The sequence below is a fragment of the Arachis hypogaea genome, chromosome 15 (genome assembly GCF_003086295.3).
Source record: "Arachis hypogaea cultivar Tifrunner chromosome 15, arahy.Tifrunner.gnm2.J5K5, whole genome shotgun sequence".
Classification (NCBI taxonomy): domain Eukaryota; kingdom Viridiplantae; phylum Streptophyta; class Magnoliopsida; order Fabales; family Fabaceae; genus Arachis; species Arachis hypogaea.
The window spans coordinates 115029012-115056082 of record NC_092050.1 but is presented as its reverse complement, the minus strand read 5'-3'; the positions used below and the strand labels follow the sequence as shown (position 1 = coordinate 115056082).

The 27071-nt window shown below is 34.1% G+C and overlaps 4 protein-coding genes across 7 annotated transcripts; 1 reads left to right on the top strand and 3 right to left on the bottom strand.

Annotated features, from left to right (window-relative positions):
• Positions 1–574: 574 nt before the first annotated feature.
• On the bottom strand, positions 575–2100 carry LOC112750497 (uncharacterized). Its single transcript, XM_025799247.3, has 3 exons — positions 1961–2100; positions 993–1149; positions 575–880 (listed from the first exon to the last, which is right to left on the bottom strand). Exons 2-3 carry the CDS (start codon positions 1146–1148, stop codon positions 833–835), a joined length of 204 nt encoding a protein of 67 aa, XP_025655032.1. The 5' UTR covers position 1149; positions 1961–2100; the 3' UTR covers positions 575–832.
• On the top strand, positions 2089–5573 carry LOC112750496 (alkaline/neutral invertase E, chloroplastic). Of its 3 annotated transcripts, none has more exons than XM_025799245.3 (7): positions 2089–2412; positions 2785–3462; positions 3549–3714; positions 3851–4062; positions 4171–4664; positions 4746–4794; positions 5096–5573. In XM_025799245.3, exons 2-7 carry the CDS (start codon positions 2794–2796, stop codon positions 5417–5419), a joined length of 1914 nt encoding a protein of 637 aa, XP_025655030.1. In that variant the 5' UTR covers positions 2089–2412; positions 2785–2793; the 3' UTR covers positions 5420–5573. The 3 variants fall into 3 exon arrangements, with proteins under 3 accessions (XP_025655030.1, XP_025655031.1, XP_072072719.1); XM_025799246.3 differs by having other exon boundaries at positions 2193–2412; positions 2769–3462; XM_072216618.1 differs by lacking the exon at positions 2089–2412 and having other exon boundaries at positions 2437–3462.
• Positions 5574–10237: 4664 nt separating this feature from the next.
• LOC140179288 (uncharacterized) lies at positions 10238–11925 on the bottom strand. The gene is made up of 3 exons (XM_072218002.1): positions 11439–11925; positions 10490–11385; positions 10238–10384 (listed from the first exon to the last, which is right to left on the bottom strand). The coding sequence occupies exons 1-3, from the start codon at positions 11923–11925 to the stop codon at positions 10238–10240; spliced, it is 1530 nt and encodes a 509-aa protein (XP_072074103.1).
• A 10591-nt stretch (positions 11926–22516) lies between these two features.
• LOC112750495 (uncharacterized) lies at positions 22517–26507 on the bottom strand. 2 transcript variants are annotated; one of them, XM_072216617.1, is made up of 8 exons: positions 25884–26491; positions 25316–25369; positions 24591–24727; positions 24246–24395; positions 23772–23845; positions 23490–23608; positions 23168–23251; positions 22517–22766 (listed from the first exon to the last, which is right to left on the bottom strand). In XM_072216617.1, the coding sequence occupies exons 3-8, from the start codon at positions 24595–24597 to the stop codon at positions 22721–22723; spliced, it is 480 nt and encodes a 159-aa protein (XP_072072718.1). In that variant the 5' UTR covers positions 24598–24727; positions 25316–25369; positions 25884–26491; the 3' UTR covers positions 22517–22720. The 2 variants fall into 2 exon arrangements, with proteins under 2 accessions (XP_072072718.1, XP_025655028.1); XM_025799243.3 differs by lacking the exon at positions 25316–25369 and having other exon boundaries at positions 25884–26507.
• Between the last annotated feature and the right edge of the window lie 564 nt (positions 26508–27071).

The window sequence follows — 27071 nt, the reverse complement described above, 5'->3', positions numbered from 1 at the left end:
GCGTTGGGCAAGAGTGATTTCACGTGTATTTCACGTTTTATTTAATGGTATTGGGGTTTTTTTTGTGTTAGGTCAACTTAGTTACATGGATGTGTAGCATCCCTGTATAAATAAACATTTTTTTTTTCAAAATGTATTGACACATATAATTATACAAACATATATTTGTGTGTAAAAAGATGACAAGGGAATGAAAAAGAGAAATAATCACCTTTACTCAAATCGTGTTTGATGATGATTTAAGAGGGGCAATAAAATAATGTAGAGACATTGTGCATTTGTGCCCCTACCCCTATCTCCCCACTCAAAATTGGCAAAGATCCCTATATCTGATGAATTTTCAATAATGAAATCCTCGAGCTTATTCTGCTTTTGCAAAATTTACTAGAGTTTCCAAATTTCATGTAACTATGTAACATGAATTATATTTTTAAAAGGACGCGATAAATAAGCTCACGTACAAGTTTTCTAATCATTTAATTATCTCAACATTATGAGTAATTTATTTTCATCATAAAAAACCCATATAGTAATGGTCTAACAATCAAAGACTAAAGCTTATAACAAGATGTTATACAAACCAAACACGGAGAAACATAAATTGAACTTTCTGGTGCTACCAAAGCATTAAAACAGAAACATGCGGTTAAAGTCACCAATCTGATACATCAAATCAAACAAACTAATTATTTTCATCCAGGTTCTAAATTTCCGTTGGTGATATGCAAACTAATAAGGTAGCAAGCATAAAAGCAAAGAAAATGGTACAAGTTGAGGAAGGTTTGAGGTTTGTGCCACAAAACAGCCACTTCCTCCATCAGAACCTGCCAAATCATTCTTTCTTTCCTATCCCATGTGACATGTTATAGATCCCTCGTCCCTGAAAAAAAGCAACGGATCTCAGGAAACGAGAGAAGACTTGCTGAACATGTTCAATTCATAGAGAGTCAATAGAGATCATGTGAAGTTTTTCATTAAAATAACCAACTTACGATCATGTACAATGAAGTTGCTGCCAAAGCAATTGGTATTGCAACAGATGTAATCTTATCATATGGTCCCTTCAAGTACGTATGTTTATGGATATTCTGGAAATACTTTTGCTTCTCAACAAGCTTCTCTCGTGGTCTGAAAGGTGGTTCTGACATCCTGTGTAACATAATGAACAACAATCTCAAATGAGTTTCCTAAAAGGGGGAATTTGTGAAGAATATTGGGCTCTATAAACAAATGAGATTGCAATGCCCCCAAAGAGAAATACTTGAAGCCAAATCAGGCATGAAACACAAGCAAAAAAATATAATACAGATCAAAAGCCACAATACAATGAACACAACTATTGAACTATCCACATAACCTACACATAACTTCTATCCACTAAAGTGGCTACTTTCAACAATACGTGGGGAGAAGCTAGAAATACCGGGAAAATGGTTGTTTCACTTTAATGGTGCTGTTATTTCTCAATTCATTCAATTAAATGAACATATTGTATACCTAACTGCACGCCCAATCAAATTCTAGCAATTCAAACTTGTGATGGTTCTGTAGTAAAATAGCATCCCCGAGTAAAAAAAAGTAGGAACAGCACAATTGCACAAACGACCCCTGAACCAAACAGCAGACAACTACAGCTAACTTCAATGAACCATAGTCCGAATACAATGATGTTTTTTTCTAGTACCTTGTTAGGGCATTACATTCTATCAAATAATCCAACTAACCCTAACAAAAATCATACACTACCGTTTATGTTTAGACAATAATTTGAACAATATTCGATCCAATGTCACAACACCTAATCAATTTTTCTTTTTGAATTAAGAAAAACGCAGTTAGCGTAGCATGAGTAAGAAAGGGACTTGCAGAAAACACGGAGCGTACAAAGTAAAAAAATGGACAAGAAATGAATAACTGTACTAAGCAATAGAGAGAAGAATTAGAAGAAAAAGAAACTCACTCTGCACGAAGGAAACGGGTCTTCGAAAATGTAGGAGCTGAGAGAAACGGAGATGAACACGCCCTTCTGTTCCTGAATCTCTGAAACAATCTAGCGTCCTCGATTGACCAAGATAGCCGCACATCACAAAATTACGTTACTGCCCTTTCCTCTTTTCGGGTTAACAAACTGGACCAGGCCAACCCGGCCCAATACTAATTACTTTACGACGATGGAGTTCGCGGGAAACGGTGTCGTTACGCCTTCTCAGATTCATTCTCCCCTTGTGCAGTTGTGCTTGTACAGATGAAAAACAGAGAGGTTGGAAGGGGGAAACCGAAAACGAAAAAGCTTTACCACGCTCACTCACCAACCTTTTCACGTTTTGACGTTATGATTATTAGCGTGTCTCTGATTGTCCGTTGATATCTCTTTTCTCTCACCAACCCCGAATCTTCAACTACAGTTCACAGGTAAAGATACTTCCCTTGTTGAGATCATATGAAACAACAATTTCTTGAGTTCTGCATTTCCTCTTCATCTATTATTAGTAATTTTCACCGTTTATTTGAATTCTTCGTTTCTATGTTCAGCTGAAGATAGTTATGATTAGAATTCAGAATTCAGAAAACTCTGTTGATCATGATGTTACTGTTTGTTCTTATATTATATTATATTATATTATATACTTAGCATAGATGGTAGTATTTACTATTTTGCACCATGATATCACAGTTGCATTCATATAGTCACAGTTTGATTACTAATAATATTAACATGTTTTTATTTATGCTGTTCATCTTCTGTTTGATATTTTGATTCTTACGAGAGGATCAACAAAACAGGTCAGAGTCATGGCTGCTTCAGAAGCTGTTCTGCAAGTTGTGTGTGGTTCAAGTTCTTATGATTTTCATAATGTGACGTCCAATAAATCCAAGGGATTTAACACAAGGAAAAGAAGTTCAGTGCATGTCCAAGCACAGATTAGTTCAAGACCATTCCGTGCTTCTAAGGGGAAGCATGTGTTTCATGGTACTAATAAATTGGAATCTCTTGTTTGTAACTGTAAACGGGTTGAAAGTGTCAATGGAGATACAAATAACAACCACGAAGGTGCCCAGTCTAAGTTGGATAAAATACAGAATTCAGGTTCTCTTGATGAGATTGTGACTGATAGTACACAACGTGGAGAAGCGATGGGATTAGATGTTGCGGTAAAACATAATAATGGAGGTTTTACATCTAAGGACAAGTTGCATATCGATGGACTTAGTAGAGATTCATTGAACAAGGTCAGCGAGAATTCGATAGAGGATGAAGCATGGGATTTACTGAGGAGCTCTATTGTTTATTACTGTAATAATCCCATTGGAACCATTGCTGCTAATGATCCTAGCAGTACTGTTATATTGAACTATGATCAGGTCTTTATCCGTGACTTTGTTCCTTCTGGGATAGCTTGCCTCTTGAAAGGGGAGTATGATATAGTGCGGAATTTTATTCTTCATACCCTTCAGTTACAGGTAATTTCTTGAAATTTACTTGATGGTTTATTCATCTTTACAAGTTATGCTTGTTGGTAGGGTAATAACTAATCAGGTTTTGGCAGAGTTGGGAGAAAACCATGGATTGTCATAGTCCTGGGCAAGGTTTGATGCCTGCTAGTTTCAAGGTGCGGACGATTCTCCTAGATGGAGATGATGCTGCAACTGAAGATGTCTTGGATCCTGATTTTGGTGAAGCTGCAATTGGACGTGTTGCACCAGTTGATTCTGGTGGCAATTCTTTCTGCCCTATGACTCTTAATTATTAGTTCATACATGATCCTTCTTCTTCTTTTTCTCCCTTCTTTAAAATTTTAATTTTCCAGATGCTGCATTAAGTAGTAACACTATAGTATTCTTTTTTCAGGATTATGGTGGATTATATTGTTGCGAGCATATGGAAAATGCACTGGAGACCTATCTGTGCAAGAGAGAGTTGATGTGCAAACTGGAATTAAGATGATTTTAAAGCTGTGCCTGGCTGATGGTTTTGATATGTTTCCTACTTTGCTGGTTACCGATGGTTCATGTATGATTGATCGTCGGATGGGAATACATGGTCACCCTTTGGAGATACAAGTTAGTTGCTCCTATTTTTGCTTCTAAAATAGCCATCTTCTTATGAGGATATGGACACTAGCCAATGAATACTAATTTGAAACTCCATGCATGTTTTTGTTCCAACAGGCATTGTTTTATTCAGCACTACTTTGTGCACGTGAGATGCTTACTCCAGAAGATGGATCAGCTGATCTTATTCGAGCCCTTAACAATCGTCTAGTTGCATTATCATTTCATATAAGGGAGTATTACTGGATTGATATGAGAAAAGTCAATGAAATCTACAGATACAAGACAGAGGAATACTCCTATGATGCTGTTAACAAATTCAATATATATCCAGAGCAAATTCCTCCATGGTTGGTTGAATTTATGCCAAGCAAAGGAGGCTATTTGATTGGTAACCTGCAACCGGCTCACATGGACTTCCGGTTCTTCTCCCTTGGAAACTTGTGGTCCATTGTGAGTAGTCTGGCCACTGCAGAACAATCACATGCAATTTTAGACCTTATTGAAGCAAAATGGGCAGAGTTAGTAGCTGACATGCCATTCAAGATATGTTACCCTGCTCTCGACGGGCAGGAATGGCGGATTATTACCGGAAGCGATCCCAAGAACACGTATGCCACTTGACATTACGCTGTCCAATGTTATTCATTTTAGTTTCAATTATTTGCATTCACCTTTTATTTCTCTTGCAGTCCTTGGTCCTACCACAATGGAGGGTCATGGCCAACTTTGCTCTGGCAGGTTAGTCCCTGATCCTGCCTCTTCTTTCTCTTAACAGATACTATCTATGCTACTTTCATCTGCCAACCAATGGGCCTCTTCTATCCGTTGGTTGTCCAAAAGTTTTAGCTAAATTGTTTAAGGCAAATGAGAGGCAATTTGAACAAAAAGGATATATTTCCTTTTTCCATTTGGTCGAAGTTCTGACTTTTTTTCAGAAAATTTCCACACCTACATTACAGTTCTTACTAGAAGTGGCATGCACAAATTGTCGATTGATGATTATCACAAAGTTTTTCTGTTTTTTAAATCTTTTTTGCAGCTTACTGTTGCATGCATTAAGATGAATAGAGCAGATATTGCTTCAAAGGCCGTCCAAGTTGCTGAGAGGCGCATATCAAAAGACAAGTGGCCTGAGTATTATGACACCAAGCGAGCTAGATTTATTGGGAAGCAAGCACGGCTTTTTCAGACTTGGTCTATTGCTGGATACCTTGTGGCGAAACAACTACTTGCCAACCCGGATGCCGCGAAGTTCCTCACTAATGAAGAGGATTCAGAGCTGATAAATGCCCTTTCTTGTATGATCAGCGCAAACCCAAGAAGAAGGAAACGTGGTAGGAAGAAGCAGAGTTTCATAGTTTGAGTTGATAGCGAGAAATTTTTGATTTAGTTTTGATTTGATTTGGATAGTGATATATGTTTTGCAACATACTGTTGTATTAAAGTAATATTAATTACCAAGATATTATTCCTGTAGATAATTGTGCGAAATAATAGTGATTTCAGTTCAGACTTGAGCCAAATGTCTTCCTTTCTCTCCTTTTCTAGGGTCTGGTTTCCTTTCCTTACTTGAGATTTTGTTCACCCTGGGACCCCAATCAACTTTGAAATCATCGCATGTGTCATAATAATATGGGGTTAACCATACTGTTGTGAACTTTATATGATTATATCATTATGCATCTTAATTCCTAAATTTTAGAATGTGTGAATTGATCCCAATTTTTTCATAAATCACAATCTAGAATTATAATTGGTTGAGTAAGCTGGATGCATAACTATTGACAGCATCACATGGGCTTCATCTGCTTGATAAACTTGCCAATTAGTACCAGAAAGTGACTGTTTATACTTTATATCCAAACAAAATTCTTAATTATTGAAGAAAATTGACCACGAAGATTGAAGACACACAAACAAAACAAATCAATAAGAATAAAATTTATGCGGCAACTAGCTTTTTCTTCCTATTGTGTTTTTTTACAAGAAGGAAACGGCTATGTGAACAAAAACAAAAAACCTAGACCTATTATTAGCTTGTACTAAATCAAACTGAGATTGCATTAGTAGTAGTTAACTATATCCACGTTATACTAACACAATAATGATAATAATAATAAAATTGCCAAATGACATAAAAAGAGTGAGGGGTCATCAATTTAGACATGGCTCATGATAGCTACCATAGCTTTTGAGGTTCTATCTTATAAAATAAAAGGTGAGGTTTGTGGTGGCATGGAAAATGGTGATTAAGGGTAGATAGAGCTTGACTTATTAATACCTATTGGACACTTGACATTTGATAAGAAAATTATAAAGGAAGAATAATTAATTAGCATGGAAATCAAGAAAGGTACGGAAATTTATTGGAGTGTTATTGTGAGAGTATAAATGAGATTTGAACACCAAAAAATTATTTTTGTCGTGGCTCATGGCCAAACAAACAGACCCGAGTCAGGTAGAACCCACCCAGGCTACACCCAATAGGCCTATAATTAATATTGTGTTATAGGACCTCTGAACTTAGGTAAAAAAAAGGGGATAAAACAGTGTTAATAGACCTAAAAAAAATCATAAAGTCCATGAATTTTGATAGTGATTTATTTTTTTATCCCAAATACTAAATAAGTAACATCAATTAGTGAAAATAAGGTAACAAATTTTTCTTGAGTGGAAAGAAGGGAAAAAAAAAAAAAACCAAAAGAACAAATTTATTTGAATAAATAGTAAAAATAAAAAAAATTGTTAAATAAATATTTGAGATGAAATTCTTTTAAAATGAAAGTAGTTTATATTGAGACATAAACTTTGAATAACTTTTTATTAATTATATATTAATATTAGAGTTTACGTTTTAGGTTTTACTTGTATAACTTTATTTTATTGTCATATAAAAATTTAGGATTTATAATTTAAAATTTAGTTTGAATTTAGCAGGCCCAATTATTTTAGTTTAGTTCCAATTTTGACTAAAATTATTCCTTCGATAATGTAAAATGATACCAAGCTTAAAATTCAAGTGAATTACAAAAATAATTATAAGAAAATAAGAAGGTTGGTGATGTACTCTCAGGTCATTGAAATTTAAAATAATGGAAGAAGAATTAGAAAGAAGTGAAAAGAGAGAATAATTGATTAAAAGAACCACCACAGAGTACTGAGTACCGATTACAATATATATAGCAAAATGGAAAATAAATTACTAACTAATAGTGCTATAATTATGTCTAACAAACTAACCAACTTGACAGTTATACAAAAAACAAACTCTATTATGTTACATCCCCCGCAAGCTGGTATTACGTGGTTTGTGCAAATCAAGTAATCCCAGCTTGGAAAGCAAATGAGAGAATGGTCTTGGAGGAAGGGATTTAGTGAATAGATCAGCCGGTTGTTCACCGGAGACAACGTGCCTAAGATTAGAAACCCCTTCTTTGAACTTGTTTCGAGCCACATGACAATCAACCTCAACACGCTTGGTTCTTTCATGAAAGACAGGATTTGAAGCAATATAGATAGCAGATTTATTATCACAGAAGATATCAACCGGAAGAGGAGGAAGAATGTTGAATTCCTTTAGTAGTTTGAGTAACCAAACGAGTTCACAAGTGCCATTAGCAAGGGCGTGATATTCTGCTTCTGAAGACGACCTTGAAACTGTAGCCTGCTTCTTACTCTTCCAAGAAATAAGAGTTTGGTCAAGGAAGAAACAATAACCACTGATGGATTTTAGGGTGTCTTTACAAGCTCCCCAATCAGAATCAGTGTAACCAGATAGTGTGAAAGAATTGTTGACAGAGAAAAATAAGCCAGTTGCTGGTGATTGTTTTAGATACCGGATGATCCTATAGGCAGCCTTCAAGTGGGCATCAGTTGGTGAATCCATGAACTGAGATAGGCATCCAACAGAGTAGCTGAGATCTGGTCTTGTGTTAGTAAGGTACAGAAGTCTGCCCACCAATCTACGATAGATGGTTGCATCAGGAAGAGGGGAGCCTGAAGCCTTAGACAGAGAAGTAGTGTACTCCATAGGAGTAGATGCTGGTTTTGCACCAAGCAAACCGCATTCTGTGATCAAATCCAATGCATACTTTCTTTGATACAGTGCAATACCAGCATTGCTTCGTGCTACCTCCATCCCAATAAAGAACTTAAGAAGGCCAAGGTCTTTAATTTTGAACTTATCATCCAAAAACATTTTGACAGCTTGAATTTCACTCAAATCATCTCCAGCTAACACAAGATCATCAACATAAACAAGAATAGCTGTGAAATTTGTACCTGTGGATTTGGTAAAAAGCGAGTGATCATTTTTAGATGGAGTAAACCCCAGATCAGCAAGTGCAGCAGACAACTTGATGTTCCATTGGCGACTAGCTTGTTTCAAACCGTACAAAGATTTTGTCAACTTGCAGACTAAGTTTGGATTGGAACACTGTAACCCCTTTGGAAGTTTCATATAAACGTCCTCATGTAGGTCTCCATGGAGAAAAGCTGTATTCACATCAAGTTGATGAAGATGCCAATTCTTTGCTGCTGCAACAGTAAGAAGAACACGCACAGTGCTCATTTTCACAACGGGACTAAAGGTGTCAATGTAATCGACTCCAGGAATTTGAGTGAAACCTTGGGCAACAAGACGTGCCTTATGCCTCTCGATAGTGCCATCTGGGTGGAATTTTGTGCGAAAAATCCACTTACAACCGACTGCATTCTTTCCAGGAGGAAGAGAAGTGATGATCCAGGTTTTGTTTTGCTCAAGAGCAGTGAGTTCTGCCTCAATAGCCTTCCTCCAACAATCATGCATAACAGCCTCAGAATAGTGTTTGGGGTCCGAGTTATTTATGAGAGCAAAAGTGAAGGCCTGGTGCTTGGGAGTAAACAATGAATATGACAAATGGTGAGAAAGGGGATACTTACATGTTGAAGGTAATTGGGCCGCATTGATTGGATCTCTATGTGATGAAATATGGAAACAATGAAAATCTTTAAGATAAGAGGGTGTTTTTCTTTCTCGTTCAGACCTTCTCAAAACTGGTGCAGCAGATTGTGACTCAATATGAATGGATGAATGTTCCAATGGTGCCACTGCAGATGCTGAGTCTAAGGTGGCGGGTGATGCAGAATCTGTTATATCATGAAGAGATGCCATAGGTGATGTAGAAGTGGCAGATAAATCAGGTGTAGTGTGTATGGTGTGAGGTGCAATTATGCCATGAGTATGCTCATATGAAGAAGTATGTGCAAAGTTATTATAAAAGAATGCAAAAGGGTCAAAATTGGATGATTCAATTGAAGGCTGATCTATAGAAAAATCAGTGCTTGGTATTTGTTTGAATGGGAAATAGTGTTCATAAAATTCAGTGTTTCTTGATATAAAAATTTCTTTGGATTTTAAATCAAACAAAATGGACCCTTTTGTTCCTGATTGATAACCAAGAAAAACACATTTTCTAGCTCTAGGATCTAATTTTCTTCTATTAGTACTCAAAGTGGTAGCAAAAACAAGACAACCAAACACCTTGAGATGAGTCAAATCTGGTTTATTCTTGAAAAGTGCCTCATAAGGCGTTTGATGATTCAAGAAGGTGCTTGGTAGTCTATTTATTAAATGTACTGAATGTTGCATAGCATAGTGCCAAAAACATTTTGGCACATTAGAATGAAACAAAAGTGCTCTTGCAATATTCAGTATATGTTGATGCTTCCTCTCAACAATTCCATTTTGTTGAGGAGTTTCAACACAAGATGTTTGATGTAATATTCCTTTTGAGTTATAGAAGGAGTTCATTTTAAATTCCATCCCATTATCTGTTCTAATTTGTTTCACAACTTTATGAAATTGAGTTTGCACAATTTGAACAAAATTTTCTACTAACACTCTAGTTTCGGATTTTAGTTTCATGCAATAAATCCAAGTAAACCTCGTTTTATCTTCCACAATTGTAAGAAAATATTTATGGCCAGCAGTAGATAAAAGTGAGAGTGGTCCCCAAATATCTATATGTAACAAATCAAAAATATATTCTGATTGTGTATTACTAATGGGAAAAGACAATTTCTTTTGTCTAGCCAAGTGGCAAGAATCACAAACATGAGATGATGAAATGCATTCAATAAATGGAAATGTATTTTTCATGATTGACATTCTTTTGGATGGTAAATGACCTAGTCTAGCATGCTATAGAGTTCCTAAATCTTGCTGTACTGTGACATTTACAGAATGTGTGTTAACTTCTGGTGTAGTTAGTTTCCAAGGTTGAGCATCCATCACATAAAGATCACCAATGACTTTAGCTTGCCCAATCATCTTCAATGATGGGAGTACCTGTATCTCACAAAAAGAATCAGTAAATTTTAATTCACAATGTAATGACTTTGTGAGTTTAGACACTGAAATCAAATTATATTTAAAGTGAGGTATGAATAAAACATTGGTAAGAATCAAATGTTTAGAGAGTTGCACAGTGCCACAAATGTTTGTTGTAGTGGTAGAACCATCAGGTAGATTTACCAAAACTGGTCTCATATAATGAAAAATTTTGAAAGACTCTTGAATATAGGATGCATGATCAGTAGCTCCACTGTCAAGTATCCAAGAAGTTTTAGTAAAATTTGATGATACACTCAAGCAATGCCTACCTTTTGGTTGAGTAAGGGTGGCGGAAGAAGTAATGTGGTTTACACTATTTGAAGTTGGCATGCGTGGTTGTTGAAGGAGTGCTAGTAAGGTTTCCTTCTGATCTGGAGTCAACACAAGTACTGTATCATCGCTCTTTTTATCCTGGTTAGAATCAGCAATCTCAGCACTAGAATTCTCAACTATCTCGTCAGTGCTAAGTTGATTGGCTACTCGCTGCTTTTGGTGAGTAGGAAAGCCATTTTTCTTATAGCATGTCTCTGCTAAATGACCAATTCGATTACAGTAGCTACAAAACTTTGAAGTGTAGCCTCGACTATAAGATTTTTGATTTCCTCCTCTGCCTGAATTTCGTCCACGGCCTCTACCTCTTCCAGAAAATGAACCGCCTCCAGTTGAGGTTTGCACCTCTAAAGAGTTAGTCACTATGTTGCTATTTGACGGGTCACAATTCAATTCTTGCTCTTGTTGGGTTAACATAGATAGTACTGTGTTGATTTCAGGTAACGGCTTCATTAGCATGATTTGTGATTTAACATTTGAATATTGCTCATTCAATCCTTTTAAGAATTTGACAACATATTCCTCAGAAGCATAGTCTCGAACAATTCGTAATCCACATGAACATCCATTAACACAAGCAACACAACTAGGAATAGCACGTAAATTTTCTAATTCTTCCCAAATAGCTTTCAACATAGCAAAGTAAGAGGTAACAGTAAGATCACCTTGTTTAACGCACCAACTCGAAAGACATCTCCCTGTGAGTAACGACGTTTTAAATCATTCCACAAGTCTGGAGCTGAGCTAATCCACATCACGCTCTTAGCGATTTCAGGGCTGAGAGAGAGGTTGATCCAGGAGAGGAGAAAATTGTTACACCTATCCCATGCTTCAAAATTAGGATCACCTTCACCTGGTTTTAGAATGGATCCATCGAGGAATTTCACCTTGTTCTTCGATCTGAGTGCTCTCCACATATCGCGCGACCACGACCACTGATAATAATTTTGAGGTGTCAATTTAAGCGGAATTAGAGCCAAACCAGGACTTTCTCCTGGATGAAGAAAATAAGGGCTAATCGGATCAGAAATTGCAGAAGAGGAACTAGATCTGCCAAGATGTGCCTGGAACTGAGAGAATTGACGTATGAAAGCGGTAAAATTCTCAAAATCTGCAGCGGAATTTGATGAAGGGCTTGCATTCGGATTAGCTAAATTATCTGCCATAGTTGGATCTTCTCACTCTGATACCATGTAAAATGATACCAAGCTTAAAATTCAAGTGAATTACAAAAATAATTATAAGAAAATAAGAAGGTTGGTGATGTACTCTCAGGTCATTGAAATTTAAAGTAATGGAAGAAAAATTAGAAAGAAGTGAAAAGAGAGAATAATTGATTAAAAGAACCACCACAGAGTACTGAGTACCGATTACAATATATATAGCAAAAGGAAAAATAAATTACTAACTAATAGTGCTATAATTATGTCTAACAAACTAACCAACTTGACAACTATACAAAAAACAAACTCTATTATGTTACAGATAATGTCAATTGAAAGTTTTTTTTTCTAATGTATTAAAATTGAATTATTGAAAATTAAATAATATAACATGAATTGACAAAAAAATTATCTTAGATTTATTTGCTTAAAACAATTTTATTTTCTAAAAAATATTTTTTTTCCCTAACATTTTTTATTATCAAATGACATGAATTTAATTTAAATAATTTGCATTAATTTTGTAGCCTCTTGATAAGTTGGAGAAATAAAATCATCAAACCATAGATAATCAAAATGATATTCGAATTTTTCAATGCAAGAATTAAAATTGTAAAGTATAATTATTTATTGTTTTAATTTTTGTTTATTTTAAAAATAAAAAAAAAAACAAAAATAGGATAATAAATAATCTTTTTTATTTTGAAAATTGTAAAGTATAATTTTGTTTTCTCTTTTTGTTTTTATAATTTCCAGAATAAACCAAAAAAAATATACAAATAAAACCTAAAACCTAAATCCCAATATTGATATATAATTGATAAAAAGTTATTCAAAATTTGTATCTCAATATAAACTATTTTATTTTAAAAAAATTTCATCTCAAACATCTATTTAACAATTTTTTTTACCATTTACCCGAATAATTTTGTTCTTAGTTTTATTTTCTCCTTTCCACTCATGAATTATAAACTTGCTTTCGTTTTTTTCACAGACTAATACTGCTTATTTAGTATTTAGGGTAACAAATAACTCACCATCAAAATCTATAGATTCTACGAATTTTTGCCTAAGTCCAAGCCCGTGGCAATGGCCTAACATTTTGGTATCCAAATCCCATTTATACTTTTACAGTAACACTTCATTTTTGTGAATTATCGTATTCTTCTTTTATATCTTTTTATCAAATGTCAAGTGTTCATAGTCACTATTTTTCATGTCACCACAAATATTACCAAAATAAAATTCTATTATAATATAAAAAGATGTTCACGTATTGCATTATATTTACTTGGAATATGATATTTCAACTTTTATAAGTTACGACCATTAAAATTTATATTAAACAATATATTTGGTCAAAATTTGGTGAGTAAAATTGTTGTGTTGTGCACAACAATCATAGAAAGTCTACAGAAATCCTGCAACAGATTTTTTTTTTCCAGCTTAGAATAGATAAAAATGTCCAACCTACCCAATTTGCATTAGATTGGTGCATCATGATCGTTTTGGGAGTTATGACTTATGTAAAGCCTTTTTTTTTTCCAAGGCATGAGTTTTCAGCTCAACTTAGTTCATAGTGGGTTTAACTTTTTTTTTTTTTTTTTAAATTGGCCTCTTAAATACATGTATATTGTATTATCATAAATGTTGTGGGATTAAAAGCTTATTAAAAAATCGATGAAAAATAATGTTAGAATGTTTACTTTTGTTCTTTTTTAATTTATTTAAAATTTTTAATTTGTGTAAAATTTTAAAATTTATTATTTTACATGTCATTTTCATATTTCGTTAACAAAATAACAAAATATATACAAAAAAGTTTAGTTATATTTTGTAATTTTATGTATGAAAAATTTTAAATATTTCGCTTTTATATAAGCGAAATATACTCAACTAAATCAAACGAACAAAACTAAAAAAAAGGAAAAATCATTTTGAGTGTCACTCCAAAAATTATATTCCTATGTTATTATTTTTTTTTCAACTGAGCCATTTCTCAAAGCATTACATTAAATGGTTTGAATTGATTGTTATTTGTACTTTAAAATTGAATTAATTAAGCCATCTTTTTTACTTCACAAATCTCGGTCTTTTTTCTTTTTATTAGTCTTTAACTTTTTTCATAAGTTTAAAACAATTTTCAATATATATCAGGTACTCTTTACAGGACAGGTTGACATCCTCACCCATCTGGGCATCTGTACTCTTTACAGGACGGGTTGGAGGATGCACAAAAACCAGGACTGCTGGGATAGGACGAGGTGAAGAAGAAGCCTTAGCATTTTCGACCTCGACCTGGACCTCGGGAGACTGAGGAGTTCGGCTGCCCTGGGACTTCGGGTTGAGAGGAGGCCCCTCATCCTCATTAGGGGTTGACACGATCTTCCCGTCGATGACGATGTTGTCTTGGCCGAGCAAGGAAAGGTCTAGGTCGGGGGCAAGGACTCGGACTTGAGCCTTTAAATTTTCAAACATCTCGTCCATTCTTGCGACCACATTTTCCTAAAGGGCGGCATGTTTCTCCCAGGCATCTTTTAACTCCTTTCGGAGGTTGATCAGCTCTCTATAGGTTCGAGTATAACTTTCCTCGTCCCTCTTTTTTACCTCCTCTGCCATTAACGTTGCAGCCTCAGCCTTTACCACCCGAGAATGTGCTTTCTCTAGGTCGGACTTTAGTATGGCATTCTTCTCTTCTAACTCCTCCTTCAAACCCTTTAGCCTTTCCACTTCAGCTCCGACAGAGTCCAGAAAGGCCTAGGTGGCACGAACATGAGTCTTTTTTAGCTCCTTAGCCAGAGCAGTGCTCACCCCCACCATACGGATACAATTATGGGCCATATGGTTGAAGTGATTTTGAATCGCCGCATCATCCATGCCTATCTAGCTATGGGGCAAAATATTCCTCTCGCTCTAAGCAAACCCGTCAAAATCCTTATCATTAATACTCGACTCCCTAGTAATTTTCTGTTTTTTGGGAGGAGGCCCTGAAGGTGATGAGGAAGACAGGGTACCCAAGCTTTCCAACGTCGGGTCGGAGAGAATCAGGCGAATAGAAGGATTAAGGATGAGCTTCTTCTAAGCAGCAGGACCAGAATCTGTTTTCTGTGGGGAAGAATTCCGAAGGCGCCACCGGTTTCTTGACCTTGGAGACTTCGGACCACAACGGTCTTCTTAGTTTGACGCAGATACTTCATAGAAGAAGTCTTGGAAGCCATGGTCTCTGAAAAAATACAAAATACATTAAAACAACAAAAATACAAACTGAAAAGTCATAAAAGCTAAGAGATAGGAAAACTATCTAACTCGGATCAGAGTTGACCGGGTCCCCTAAGAACCTTTTTGTGTCCAAGTGAGGAGCTCAGCCCCAGCACTCTTGCAACACGTTCACGAAATACTTTTCAATTTCATCTAGGCTATCTATGCTATATTTGACTTTTACAGGTTCTTTTTGCCAATATAGGAGAAAGGAAGGCTCGTTATTCTCATCCAAAAGGAAAGGTCGGGCACCCTCCATGGCTCGAATTTTAAAGAAATGATTTTTGAAATCATGAAAGGATTCGTTGAAAATAGAAAAAACTTCCCTACCTTGGATGGCACAGAAAGAAACCAAGAAGCCTTCCTTTTCAACGTCCCGAGTTTGGTCAAAATAAATAGATAAAAGAAAAGCTTACTAGAAGGTCGGACCTCAAGCTCCCGACATAGAAGCTGAAAAATTTTTAAGAAGGCCCAAGAGTTCGGACGAAGCTGGAAAGGGAAAACATTACAAGCCCAAAGGATATTCGTCTCAAAGTTAGTAAAAGGGAGAGAAATGCCTAACTTGGTGAAAAAACATCCATAGGCATAAAAGAATGGACGTTCCGACTTGTCCAAGGGAGGAAAACAAATTCTCTCTTTAGGATCAGGTACTACTAACTCATAATTCCTCTCATCTTTGCTGTTCTCACATATTTTATGATGCCTACGGAATACATCACAGTATTCTTTATCAACTACGGGGACACAAAAAAGAACGGTAGTATCTACCCAATTCAAAAAGCTAAGAGGAACCTTAGTCGACATATTCAGAACTGAGCATGTGACATATAAGCTATACCTATAGATGCAAAATAAAGAAATCGTTACTCCAACAACTCGGATGTCGTCCAAAAGAGGTCGGTCAAAAACAAGTAAAACCAACAAGAGCCATTTTCAAAAATTTTTCTACAAAAAATACCAAAACGGTGTCCCTCCTATGCTATCAGTAACAACATAGCAGCAACACTATTGAGGACAATACGACAACAAACAACAAAACAGTTACAGTTACAATAGTTCCACAAAAACTTAGAACAATCCCAAATAACCAACGGCGATTCAATCAACAAAAAGCCGTTGGGGTCTAATCAACAAAAATGGTTACAAAAGAAGTTTTTAGACTAACCGACGATAATCAACAAAAAGTCTCAAAGAAAACAAGTAAGACTACCACCGAAATCCAAGAAGCAACACCCAAAGAAGCACATTGCTAGCATTTCTATTTGAAAGCCATTCAAAACAGTCACACCACAAATAGAAGACAAAGCTACTGATAACATAAATAGAAGCACCAACCTCAATGAAAATTCAAAGAAAGAGGGGCACATCAATGCCGCAAGTCACAAACGTTCCTCTCCATAAAGCAAAATCTTTTAAAAATCCAAGATGAAGAAATCTTGGAATCGAGAGCAACTAGAAGGCAAGAACAGAAGAAGAAAGATTTTTTGCAAAGAGAGAAGAAAATGAAAAAGCTTTCAACAGTTGAGAAATGGGAAGAAGAAGAGCCAAAAATGCTTTTATAGGAGATAATGAGCATAATGACTCTTAACTCCTCTTTAAAATATGTGCGGATCCCAAGAAAAACTGCCGCGCAACATTCGCCCCACATTTAAAGAGGCAACATTCAAATTTTCAAAACACGTTGAGTACGGAAAGGTGAGGTACCTGACGTCTAAGCAGAAGCCACGAATTGCTTGATCTCGACCAATAGAAAGTTCAGGACTCAACCAGGAACACTATTCATACCCTGACCCAACAACTAAGGCCAGACCCAATAAGGATTGACAGACCAATCCAAGAAAGGGATCTCCATCCATACCTAACCTCTTTGTCGGACATCGGAAGGGAGACCATCTCCACTTGTCCAAGCAAGTAACTGCTTCCGCGAATCTCTCCTACAATCTTTATCTTTCCTAAAAAAAATAGTTTCCAACAAATTTTCAAGATACAGAGAACAGTTATCCATCAATAAAGATAAAACTATTCCAAAAAAAATGGTCATCAACTCTACTATAAATACATTGACACCCCTCAGGTATAATCTACGTTCTAATCTACTAAAAACCTACCTAAAACCCTTGCTAACTTAAGCATCGAAGTTTCTTACAGGTACCACCTTCCACCTCCTCACGAGGAACTCGGATAGGCGACATCTCAGCATCAACAAGTCGAACACTGCCATACAAAGAAATCTGGTCTTCATGTTCAGACCCAAATCAACGTTTCAAGGTAACCCTCGGAACAAAAATAAACTAAAAAAAAAAATAATAAAAACCACAACGTTTGGAAGGTTTAATAAATAATTAATTAATATATTAATATTTAGTTTTAATGTCCCAACAACATAAACGTGGAAACGCAAAAACAAGTTATTAATGAATTTGCTTTGAGCTCAGGGTAACACTCAAAATCTGAAAAGCACATCTATTTTAAGTTTTAACTAGCAATTATCTAGACACCATATGTTTTCGTTCATAGCAAGTGAATGTGAATTGGGGAGATGAAAAATGAATGTGAATTGGGAAGATGAAAAAATGACAAGACAATCAGACGCTTTTGTTTTACACTCTGAACATGCAATTTACTAAAGTTTCCATTTGAAAAATAACTTTTTTAAAACTGCAATATTTTTTATAGACTCGGTTAAAAATAATTTTTAATAAATACAAACAATAATAATTATAATAGATAAAATAATTGTCTAGTGTTTTCTCACATATCAAACTACGGTAATTTTAAAGTCACCAAAAAAAAAAAACTACGGTAATTTTGAACGATGTCAATTTGTCAATTTGAAAATAAAAAAAAATTTAGGATTTTTTATTTAAATAAAATAAACCAATACCAAAATTACTGGATTTTCCTAAATCAATTTTTGAAACGTAAATATCCTCTTTCTTTTTTTTTTTTTTTTTTACCAAAGATAGGATACTCAAACCCGCAACCTCTTAATTGAGTATGAGGAGACTATGCCATTTGAGATTATGCCAATGAGTAATAGCTCAAATGGCACAGACTCCCCATACTCAATTAAGAGATTGCGGGTTCGAGTCTCCTATCTTCCCAAATTGTAAATATTCTCTTTCTACTATTATATAAATCGTTCACGGGCATGAGGATTATATAATATGTTAACCATGCCACTCAAAAAGGAGTAAATCGTTGCAGGGCACACATAGTTATAGGTAACGCAAAAATCGTCCCACCCTACAAAGATTCACGTGATTTTGAGCTAAAACACAAAGGCTTGGCACAATTAACGTGTTAAAGCAAATCCTCTCAAGTCTGTCACGATTTATGTATAATAGGGTACTTTTATTTATAATATTTTTGTTTGGTTAATTTTTTCTTCTGAACGCGAACATGATTTTGGGTTTGAACTCCGTTCACCAGAAGCAACAAATGGTAGCTTTTGCGTTTAGCTTCTGCGTTCACTCCATAAATTAAAAAATTAATTGGCATTCCACCAACTTTGCCATCCAATCTCATCTACAATAAAAAAATACTAAAAATAATCATCAGAGTTCTTGAATTTTTTTCATAGTTACGCTTCACAAACAAATATTTTTTTAATATTATTATTAATACTCTTTGTTAGGTTTTAATTTTTATCAATTATTTATTTATTTTTTTATTAATAATATAGATATTTTTGTTTAGAATTTTTGTATGTTTCACTCATGTATATCATTGTATTTTTTTAATAAAATGTTTAATATTCATTATTCATATGCTTTTTTAATTATTTTTATTAATACGTATTTTTTTTATAAAATTTTATTTTTTTATTTGACTTTGTATATTTTTTACTCTATATTCTTAAATTAGTAAATATTTTATTTATTATTATTAATTTTTATAATATAAATTTTATTAAAAAGATATAATTAAATACAAAAAGAGTACGAAAGAAGAGTATTAACAAATTATAACAAAACAGTACTAATTTTCAATACATAAATTTAAATTCTTTTCAAAAGTAATTATAGTAAAAAAAGTGTTAAAATAATATAAATTTGAATGATATAAATTCATATACTTTTTAGTAATTTTTGTCTAAATGTAATTTTGAATAATATAATCCAAACAACATTCATTTTATTATAATCCATTTTGATACAAAATTACCAAACATAAATCACCTTAACACCAACTCACTTTTTATCAAAATCAAGTTTGTAAAATCAATTTTATACAAAATCTCATTTGCAAACTCTAATCCAAACACACATTTACAAGTTGGCACAACTCCAACAAAACACACACATTACACTCCCACATTCAAGAATAAATAAACGCACGTTATTCAACAACTTCCTGTTTCCAAAGCGCACTACTCACCATGCATTATGAACGACTCTTCTTCTTCTTCCTCCATGAAAACGAGTTTCTTGCCAAATTTGAAGATAATGAAATTTCAGAAATACACCAAAACGATTACAGAAATACACCCAAACGATTATAGAAATACATCCAAAGGATTACAAAACTACACCCAAAGGATTTAAGAAATACACCCAAAATTCGTTGAACTACACCTTATGCATAATTCAGAACTCTTTCTCTTTCTCCTCCTCATCTTCTACTGCTTCTTCTTCTTCAAAAACAATTTTAGAGCTTGATGTCAAAAAACAATGGAAATCGAGAATAACGAAGAAAGAAAACAGAGAGAAAATCACGTAAATGAAGAAGGAGAAAGAGAAGGCAAGAAACGAAAGAAAAGAAGAAGAAGAGGAAGAGGAAGAAGAACTTGCAGCAAGAAGAAGGTGCAGTAAAAACGTGCAGTACGGTTCGAAGCACGTTAATATAAATAACTTGTAAAGACTTGTATAAAAAAACGCTTATATGTGAAGAATTATTCTATATCTATTTAAATTTTAACTTAAAAAATAAAAATATACTTTTTATAATTTCAATTATTAATTTCATTAATAAGATTAAATTAAATTAAAAAATACTAACAAATTATAATAAAAAGAGTACTAAATTTTAATATATAAATTTAATTTTTTTCTTTAAAAAAATATCAGAAAGTGTTAAAAAATATAATTTTGAATAATATAAATTCATGTTGTTTTGAGTAACATAAATTTAAGTTTTTATAAAATTTTTAGTATTCGTTGTTCATATAATTTTTTTTAATCATTTTTATTGATGCATAATTTTTATAGAATTCTTTTTGTCATTTTTTTTATTTGACTTTGTATAAATTTTAATTATTTTTTTATAATTTTAATTATTAATTCCATTAAAAAACTAAATTAAATAAAAAAAATACTGACAAATTATAATGAAAAGAATACTAAATTTTAATACATAAATTTAAGTTTTTTTTTTAAAAAAAAGTATAAAGGTGTTAAAAAATATAATTTTGCATAATATAAATTTATGTGTTTTTGAATAACATAAATTTAAGTTTTTATAAAATTTTTAGTATTTGTTATTCATGTAATTTTTTTAATAATTTTTATTGATAGCATATTTTTTATAGATGGCTTATGTAATTTTTTTTAATAATTTTTATTGATGCATATTTTTTATAATTTATATATTAAAAAATGATGGAAAAATTCTATAAAAAATATACATCGATTTATGCATTACTTATAACCCTGTGTGCTCTGTAACGATTTACTCTTTATTCCCCTTGATCATCCATGTATAAATCGTTTCTGGGTGGCATGGTTAATATATTATATAATTCACATGACGCTGAAACGATTTATATAATAATAGAAAGAAGATATTCACGTTTCAAAATTTGATTTAGGAGAATCCAATAATTTTAATATTGATTTATTTTATTTAAGTAAAAAACCCTAAAATCTATACCGGTTAAAAGCTAAACTAATTAAAGCCTAAAATCACGCATTTCTGAAATCCTAAGGAAATGACATCTTTCATCTTTGCAACAAACCTAAAAAATATGTAGCATAGAGTTCTAAGTTGATCACATTAGATATAATGTGACTATTTTCCCTAGAAATTAGAGGCAGCACAGGTAGAATGAAAATGGTGTTTGCTATGGTGTTTAAAAGATATTGTCTAATTGCTAAAATAAGTTAAATGATTAATTTTAAATTTAAAAGTATAAAAGTTAAAAAATTTTAAATATTTTAAAATTACTATGAAAGGTAATTTAGACAAAAATTAGACACCAAACAAAAGACACCATAGAATTGATCAATGAAAATATTGACTATTGAGAGCACCAAAATACATACATCGTTAAATCTACGACAACAAATAATAGGAATACCATATTTCTAAAGGAAAAGTATATAGAACCAAAAGGTTACCAGCCAAAAACTAAACAAAATCATATTAATTTATATTAATAATTAAATTTAAATTTTTTAAATTTTGAATTTAAAAAATTTAAAATTAATTAAGTAAACCTAATTAAAACCTATAAAATCATTCATCTTCTCTCTCACATTAACCTACCCACCTCCAACAATCACACACATCTCTCTCTCACCAATGCTGCTGGAAGCGTCAGCGACTTCCATGCTCTCCGCGACGCTCTCAACAAGCGCATCCAAGACAACTGCTTCAACACGAAATCCACCTTCAATTCCAGACGGAGAGGTAGATGCCGAGGTCAACGCTGACAAATTTGGCGGCGGCGAAGAGGTCGGCGAGGACGTCCTAAGTGTGTGGCGATTCTTAAAGTAGAAGAGGTGAAAAAGGAGGAGAACAAATGTTGTGCCGTTTTGTGTTTCCCATCGCCTTCGCCGTCCTCGTGCACCAACTGTTCGGGCAATTGCAAATGTGTGGTTGTATGCTCATCAAAATGCGAGGGCAAATGTGACAGGTGCAAGAAATGCGAAAGCCCTAAATGCAAATGCATGTGTTGGTATGTTCAAAGTGTGATGGGAATAGGTGTCTTGTTATATGCTTCAAGTGCAAAAGCCCTACGTGTGATGGCCAATGTTGTAAGTCTCTTCCACAACAACCATGCTGTCAGGGAAAGAAGAGGGACATGTGGCTCAGCTGTCATTGGATCTCGTTTGGGAGGGGCAATATGGGAAGTGGCGGAGCCACTGAATAACAACAACAACATGAAGTACTAGTCCATCTTCAAGAAACATTTATTTAATATGAAAAAAAATATTCTAATACTTAACAAAAGAAACATCCAATTATATTTTAGCAAAAATAATTAAATATTTATAAAATTTTAAAAAAAATAAAATTCTTAAAGAAATAGAGACATTCACATTTGCAATACAAAAAATTCGAAAAATATATAAAAAAAACATCCATTTAGTATGAAAAAAAAATATTCTGATACTTAGCGAAGAAACATCCATATATATTAACTCGTAGAGATTTTGAATTCACACAAAAATATTTGGCTGATTTTTGGCTAATATACTTTTGGTTCCCTAGCATTGCTCATTTCTAAAAGATTTGGATGGGTGCATATAACAAGGTGCCCCCCTGACGCAGGTTCAACCTTCACCTAGGAACCAAATTTCTGTTGTTGGACTCATCCTCATTTTCTGCTATCTATGCCCTGCTTTAAGGACTCCAACCTTTTCCTGCATCAAATCCATACATAACAAAATAAAAGTGAACAAGTAAAACCAAGCAAGCATATAATTGAAAAGTAACAAGAAGCAACATGAACTAATAATGATGACACTGATGTCTGAGTGATAAACTTATCGAATAATCTTATTGGCTATTAGCTCCACAAATTTAGCAATGGCAAAGGCAGAGGCCACCAGATTAAATACTCATGTAATCAGATTGATTAGAAATAATTTGAAGATATGAAGCAGTTGAAATTAAAACATGTTTGGAAAAGGAATCTTCTAAAATGAGTTTTTCTATAAACTCAATAACCAAGTCTGCGCAAGTCATAATCTTAATCAAATAACTTATAAATGCCAAACAAACTATACTTGACAAAACGACAATAATGGATGACAAACATTACTTGGTATCAGTTAGGCGGCCATGTAAACTCCATCTTTGTCGAAAACCTTCCATGCCTTCAACTCCAGTAGCAAGAATGAGGTGCCTATGCATGAAATACAAGAATATAAGAAACCGATACATTGAGAATTTCTACATTGTATTCATAAAAACATGCATCCAATATTTAGTTTGAATGCTCAATGACAAAGAAAGAAAGATAAACACAGCCTATTAAAATGCAACCCACAGACACTAATGACTGTAGCTTTAATACAACTATGTAGAGCATAATTTATGCAAATGCATGAAACCAAGGTCTACCAATCTACTCTTTAATGTACCTATCCAATGACGTAACTTCTTTCTCAAGCTGGGTAACTCTCTCCTTGGCTTCTTCAAAAGGCATTGATGAACCCAATTTCCGCTCACTTTCTTGAAGACGATTCCTAATCTCCTTGTCCTACATTTTTTTACCCAACGAGAAAAAAGAAAGAAGATATGTTAACAATTAAATACACTTCCCAGAACTCATCCGCAATAACAATATGAGTTGAGTGTAAGATGGAAAAGAAGGATGGAAGAACAAAGAATAATATATCTGTAATATATGACAATTGTCTCACCCTTCTTTCAGCACATTGTTTATAAAGAGCAAGCTCATCCTGGCAGAATGGTTCAATGTCATTGATTTGCAAGCCTAACAAGTTTCAAATAAAGCTTACCAAATATCCAGAAAAGACAACAATGTAACAGGCATCTAATACTAAAACCTTAGGGACAAACAACACAAACCATGAGGATTTATCAGTTGCTTGGAACTTATTTAATTTTAAGATCATTGCCTCTCCAGTTTCTTCAGACCCAATAGATATAAATAATGAAAGCAATATTGCTACACAATTTAACTCCACTTTAGTCACATAAAATCGCAAGCTGATGGTCCTAAGTTACACATACTTTATAATTCTTATTAATTACCACTGCATTCATTGCCTAAATCCTTTATCTTCCAGTCTAAAGTTACAACAAATGAAGCGAAACACAAAAAGCTTATAGACATTTAATCAAGCATGTAACATGTAAAGAAGAAAGCTTACATAAAAACAGGTTCTTAAGGATTCCATCACACAAATCAACACCGCGGAGAACATGGGATGCAATTTCAGGTGGCACAACAGGTGACGGTGGACCTATCATCAGGTCATCGCCCACCAGAATCGTTTCTTCCATAGTTGGCTGTGAATCAACTGAAACACACATATACATGTTTATCCTGAAACTCGCTCGCTATAATACACGAATTTGAAACTCCCCACGTTTATATGAAGCTAAATCGAAAATTAACAGAACACTATGAACTACTTCCAAGCTCAACCGAGTTGAATCGAAAGAAACTTTGAACACAGAAGAAATAATGAAGTGAGTGAGATGAGATGGAATACCATCCATGGTGGCTGTATGGTGTTGGAAAATGCGAATTCTTCGGAGCTCAGAGTTGGTGAGTCGTTGGCAAGGTTCTGAAAACCGGACCGGTCATCGAACCGCTTTAATTACTGATTCACTGATCCAACCGGTTCAACTGTAGTTCAATTGGAATAACCGTTTTATAATAAAATAATAAATAAAATATAAATAAACACACTAAAACATAATTATAATCTAATATTAACTTTAAAATATTATCCAAATTTAAAGCATTATATTTATATCAACTAGTGTTATGATCTTAGTAAATCTGCAACATATTAAATTGTCTCAACAATAAAGCCAGATACAAGAAAGTAGCAAACATTAAAGACCATACGCTATGATGGAACTACATTCTTCTAGTTGACACAGAGGCTAAAGAAAACTTATATCAAGAAACTTCTAGACACGAATCCCAATTATATATTGTAGTTAAGATCATGTAGGAACTGATTGTACAGAAATAAGAGTTTCCAACTTCAGAGGCTAATTCATGAGCTGTTGGCATACATTGAAACAAGATAAGTAAAGAAAAAGGAAAGTAAAGAAAAAAGAATTTCAAATGTGACTTCTTTGATAACAAATAACTCTAAACTAAATTAAATCGAAGGCCCTGGACAAAACCTAGTAAGAATTTGCAAGCTATAATTGGAAGAGAACTTAACTTCTATTAATCAAAATCTTTAAAAAAGTATCCTACCGTGTATGTCCCAAACAAAGAGGAAGAAGAAGAAGAAGAATAAGCACACCAATGCTACAAAATTCATCATCATAGCTTCTGATTAGATTCAATAAGCAATGCATTTAATAAGATGCAAAAGGAAACTGCAATCAAATATACTGCCCAAACAGTGCAAGATTTAAAAAAAAAATGCTGTTGACGGCTATTGCTATCATAATTTTAGCACTCATACAAAAAAGCTGCTTGAATAGATGGGGTTTACTGCGAGCAAGATTAAATTAGGTTAACAAAGGAGATTAAATTATCCCGAAAAACAAGCAAGATTAAATTGGTCCACTTAAATTCTGCTTCAAATCATTCAGGAAAATGAATACCCTAAACCATACTGATCCAAGCAAGCAAAGATGAGGTACCTCTCTGATTCTGAAGTCTGAACAACAATTAAAAAAAAATAAGAGAGAAAATAGCCATTACCGAATGAACAGCGAACAGAGTATGAATCTCAATAAACTAAGCAAGAAGACAGAGAAAACAGGGATAAGAAAGAAATTAAAAACAAAAATAAAATCAAGAAAACATAGATTACCTTCGGTCTGAGAAGTGAGTAGAGTATGAGTGAGATTGAGCAAGAACGCCGGCGGCGACGTACGACGGACAACCACGGACGATGGGCGACGAACTGCCGAACTGGAGCTGGCGAGACACGAAGAAGTTGGCGAATGAGCAGAGGCGTTGGAGAATACAGCAGAGGGGACGATGGAGGACGACCACACGATGGTGGGACGATGGCGGTGAGAAGAGCGGCGGGGGAGGTGAATGGTAGGGTTGTCTCCTCTTTTCTTTCTCAAAATGAGGGAAGAGCAATATCCTCAGATGATGGTTCGTGTGAGACTGCGACTGCGAGGCTTCAATTCCTGTTTTTTTTTTTTTAAGCCAAAACGACGCTGTTTGAGGCAGGTGATTGAAAACCTGCCGGTATCCAATCGATACAGCGGTTTCAAAACGGTTTTATGTCTAGCGATTTCTCAAGTCAATCCGAACGGTAGAGAAACATGGTTCAAGGTCGGGCCAGTCCAATTTTCAGAACCATGGTCGTCGGAGATCAGTGGTGCAATGTCGACGGAGCTATGGCTGTTACCGTCGCGTGGAGGAGCAGGAGAAATGAATGACAAGTGTACAAGAGATGGCTGCTACGTTTGGGATTGGGCCTTGGTAGGCCGTAATGTGGGCCTCGATAAGAGACTATTTTTTTATTCAATCTCACTACGTCACCAACAACATTTTTGCCAACTTCTATCAAGTATCAACTCTTGTTTATAACTGTGGTTAATGAAAGTATCTTTATGATCTGTCTAATAAAAATGCCTTTTATATGGTTGTGTCTAACAGAAGTTATGAACCACGGACACTTTGCTGAGTTGCCGTATCTGCGTGTCGGTCACATTTTGGACACGACACTCACCGACACGCGTGTCTGCTGTATCCAAACCGTGTCTCAATAAAAAATAAAAAATTTTTCTCCAGACACACTTGACACACCTAAATACCATCACGTGTCAACGTGTCCGGTCTTATTCTTAATATATATATTCTTAAAATAAATTTAGATATAGTATATATTATTATTTATTAAAACAAAATATTTTAAATACTTGATATAATTAAAATAAGACATTAAAAATAATTTAAAAAATTAATTTATATTTTAATATCAATAAAATATTAAAATATCATTACGGTTTATCTAAAAAATACTTTATATTTTATATGTATG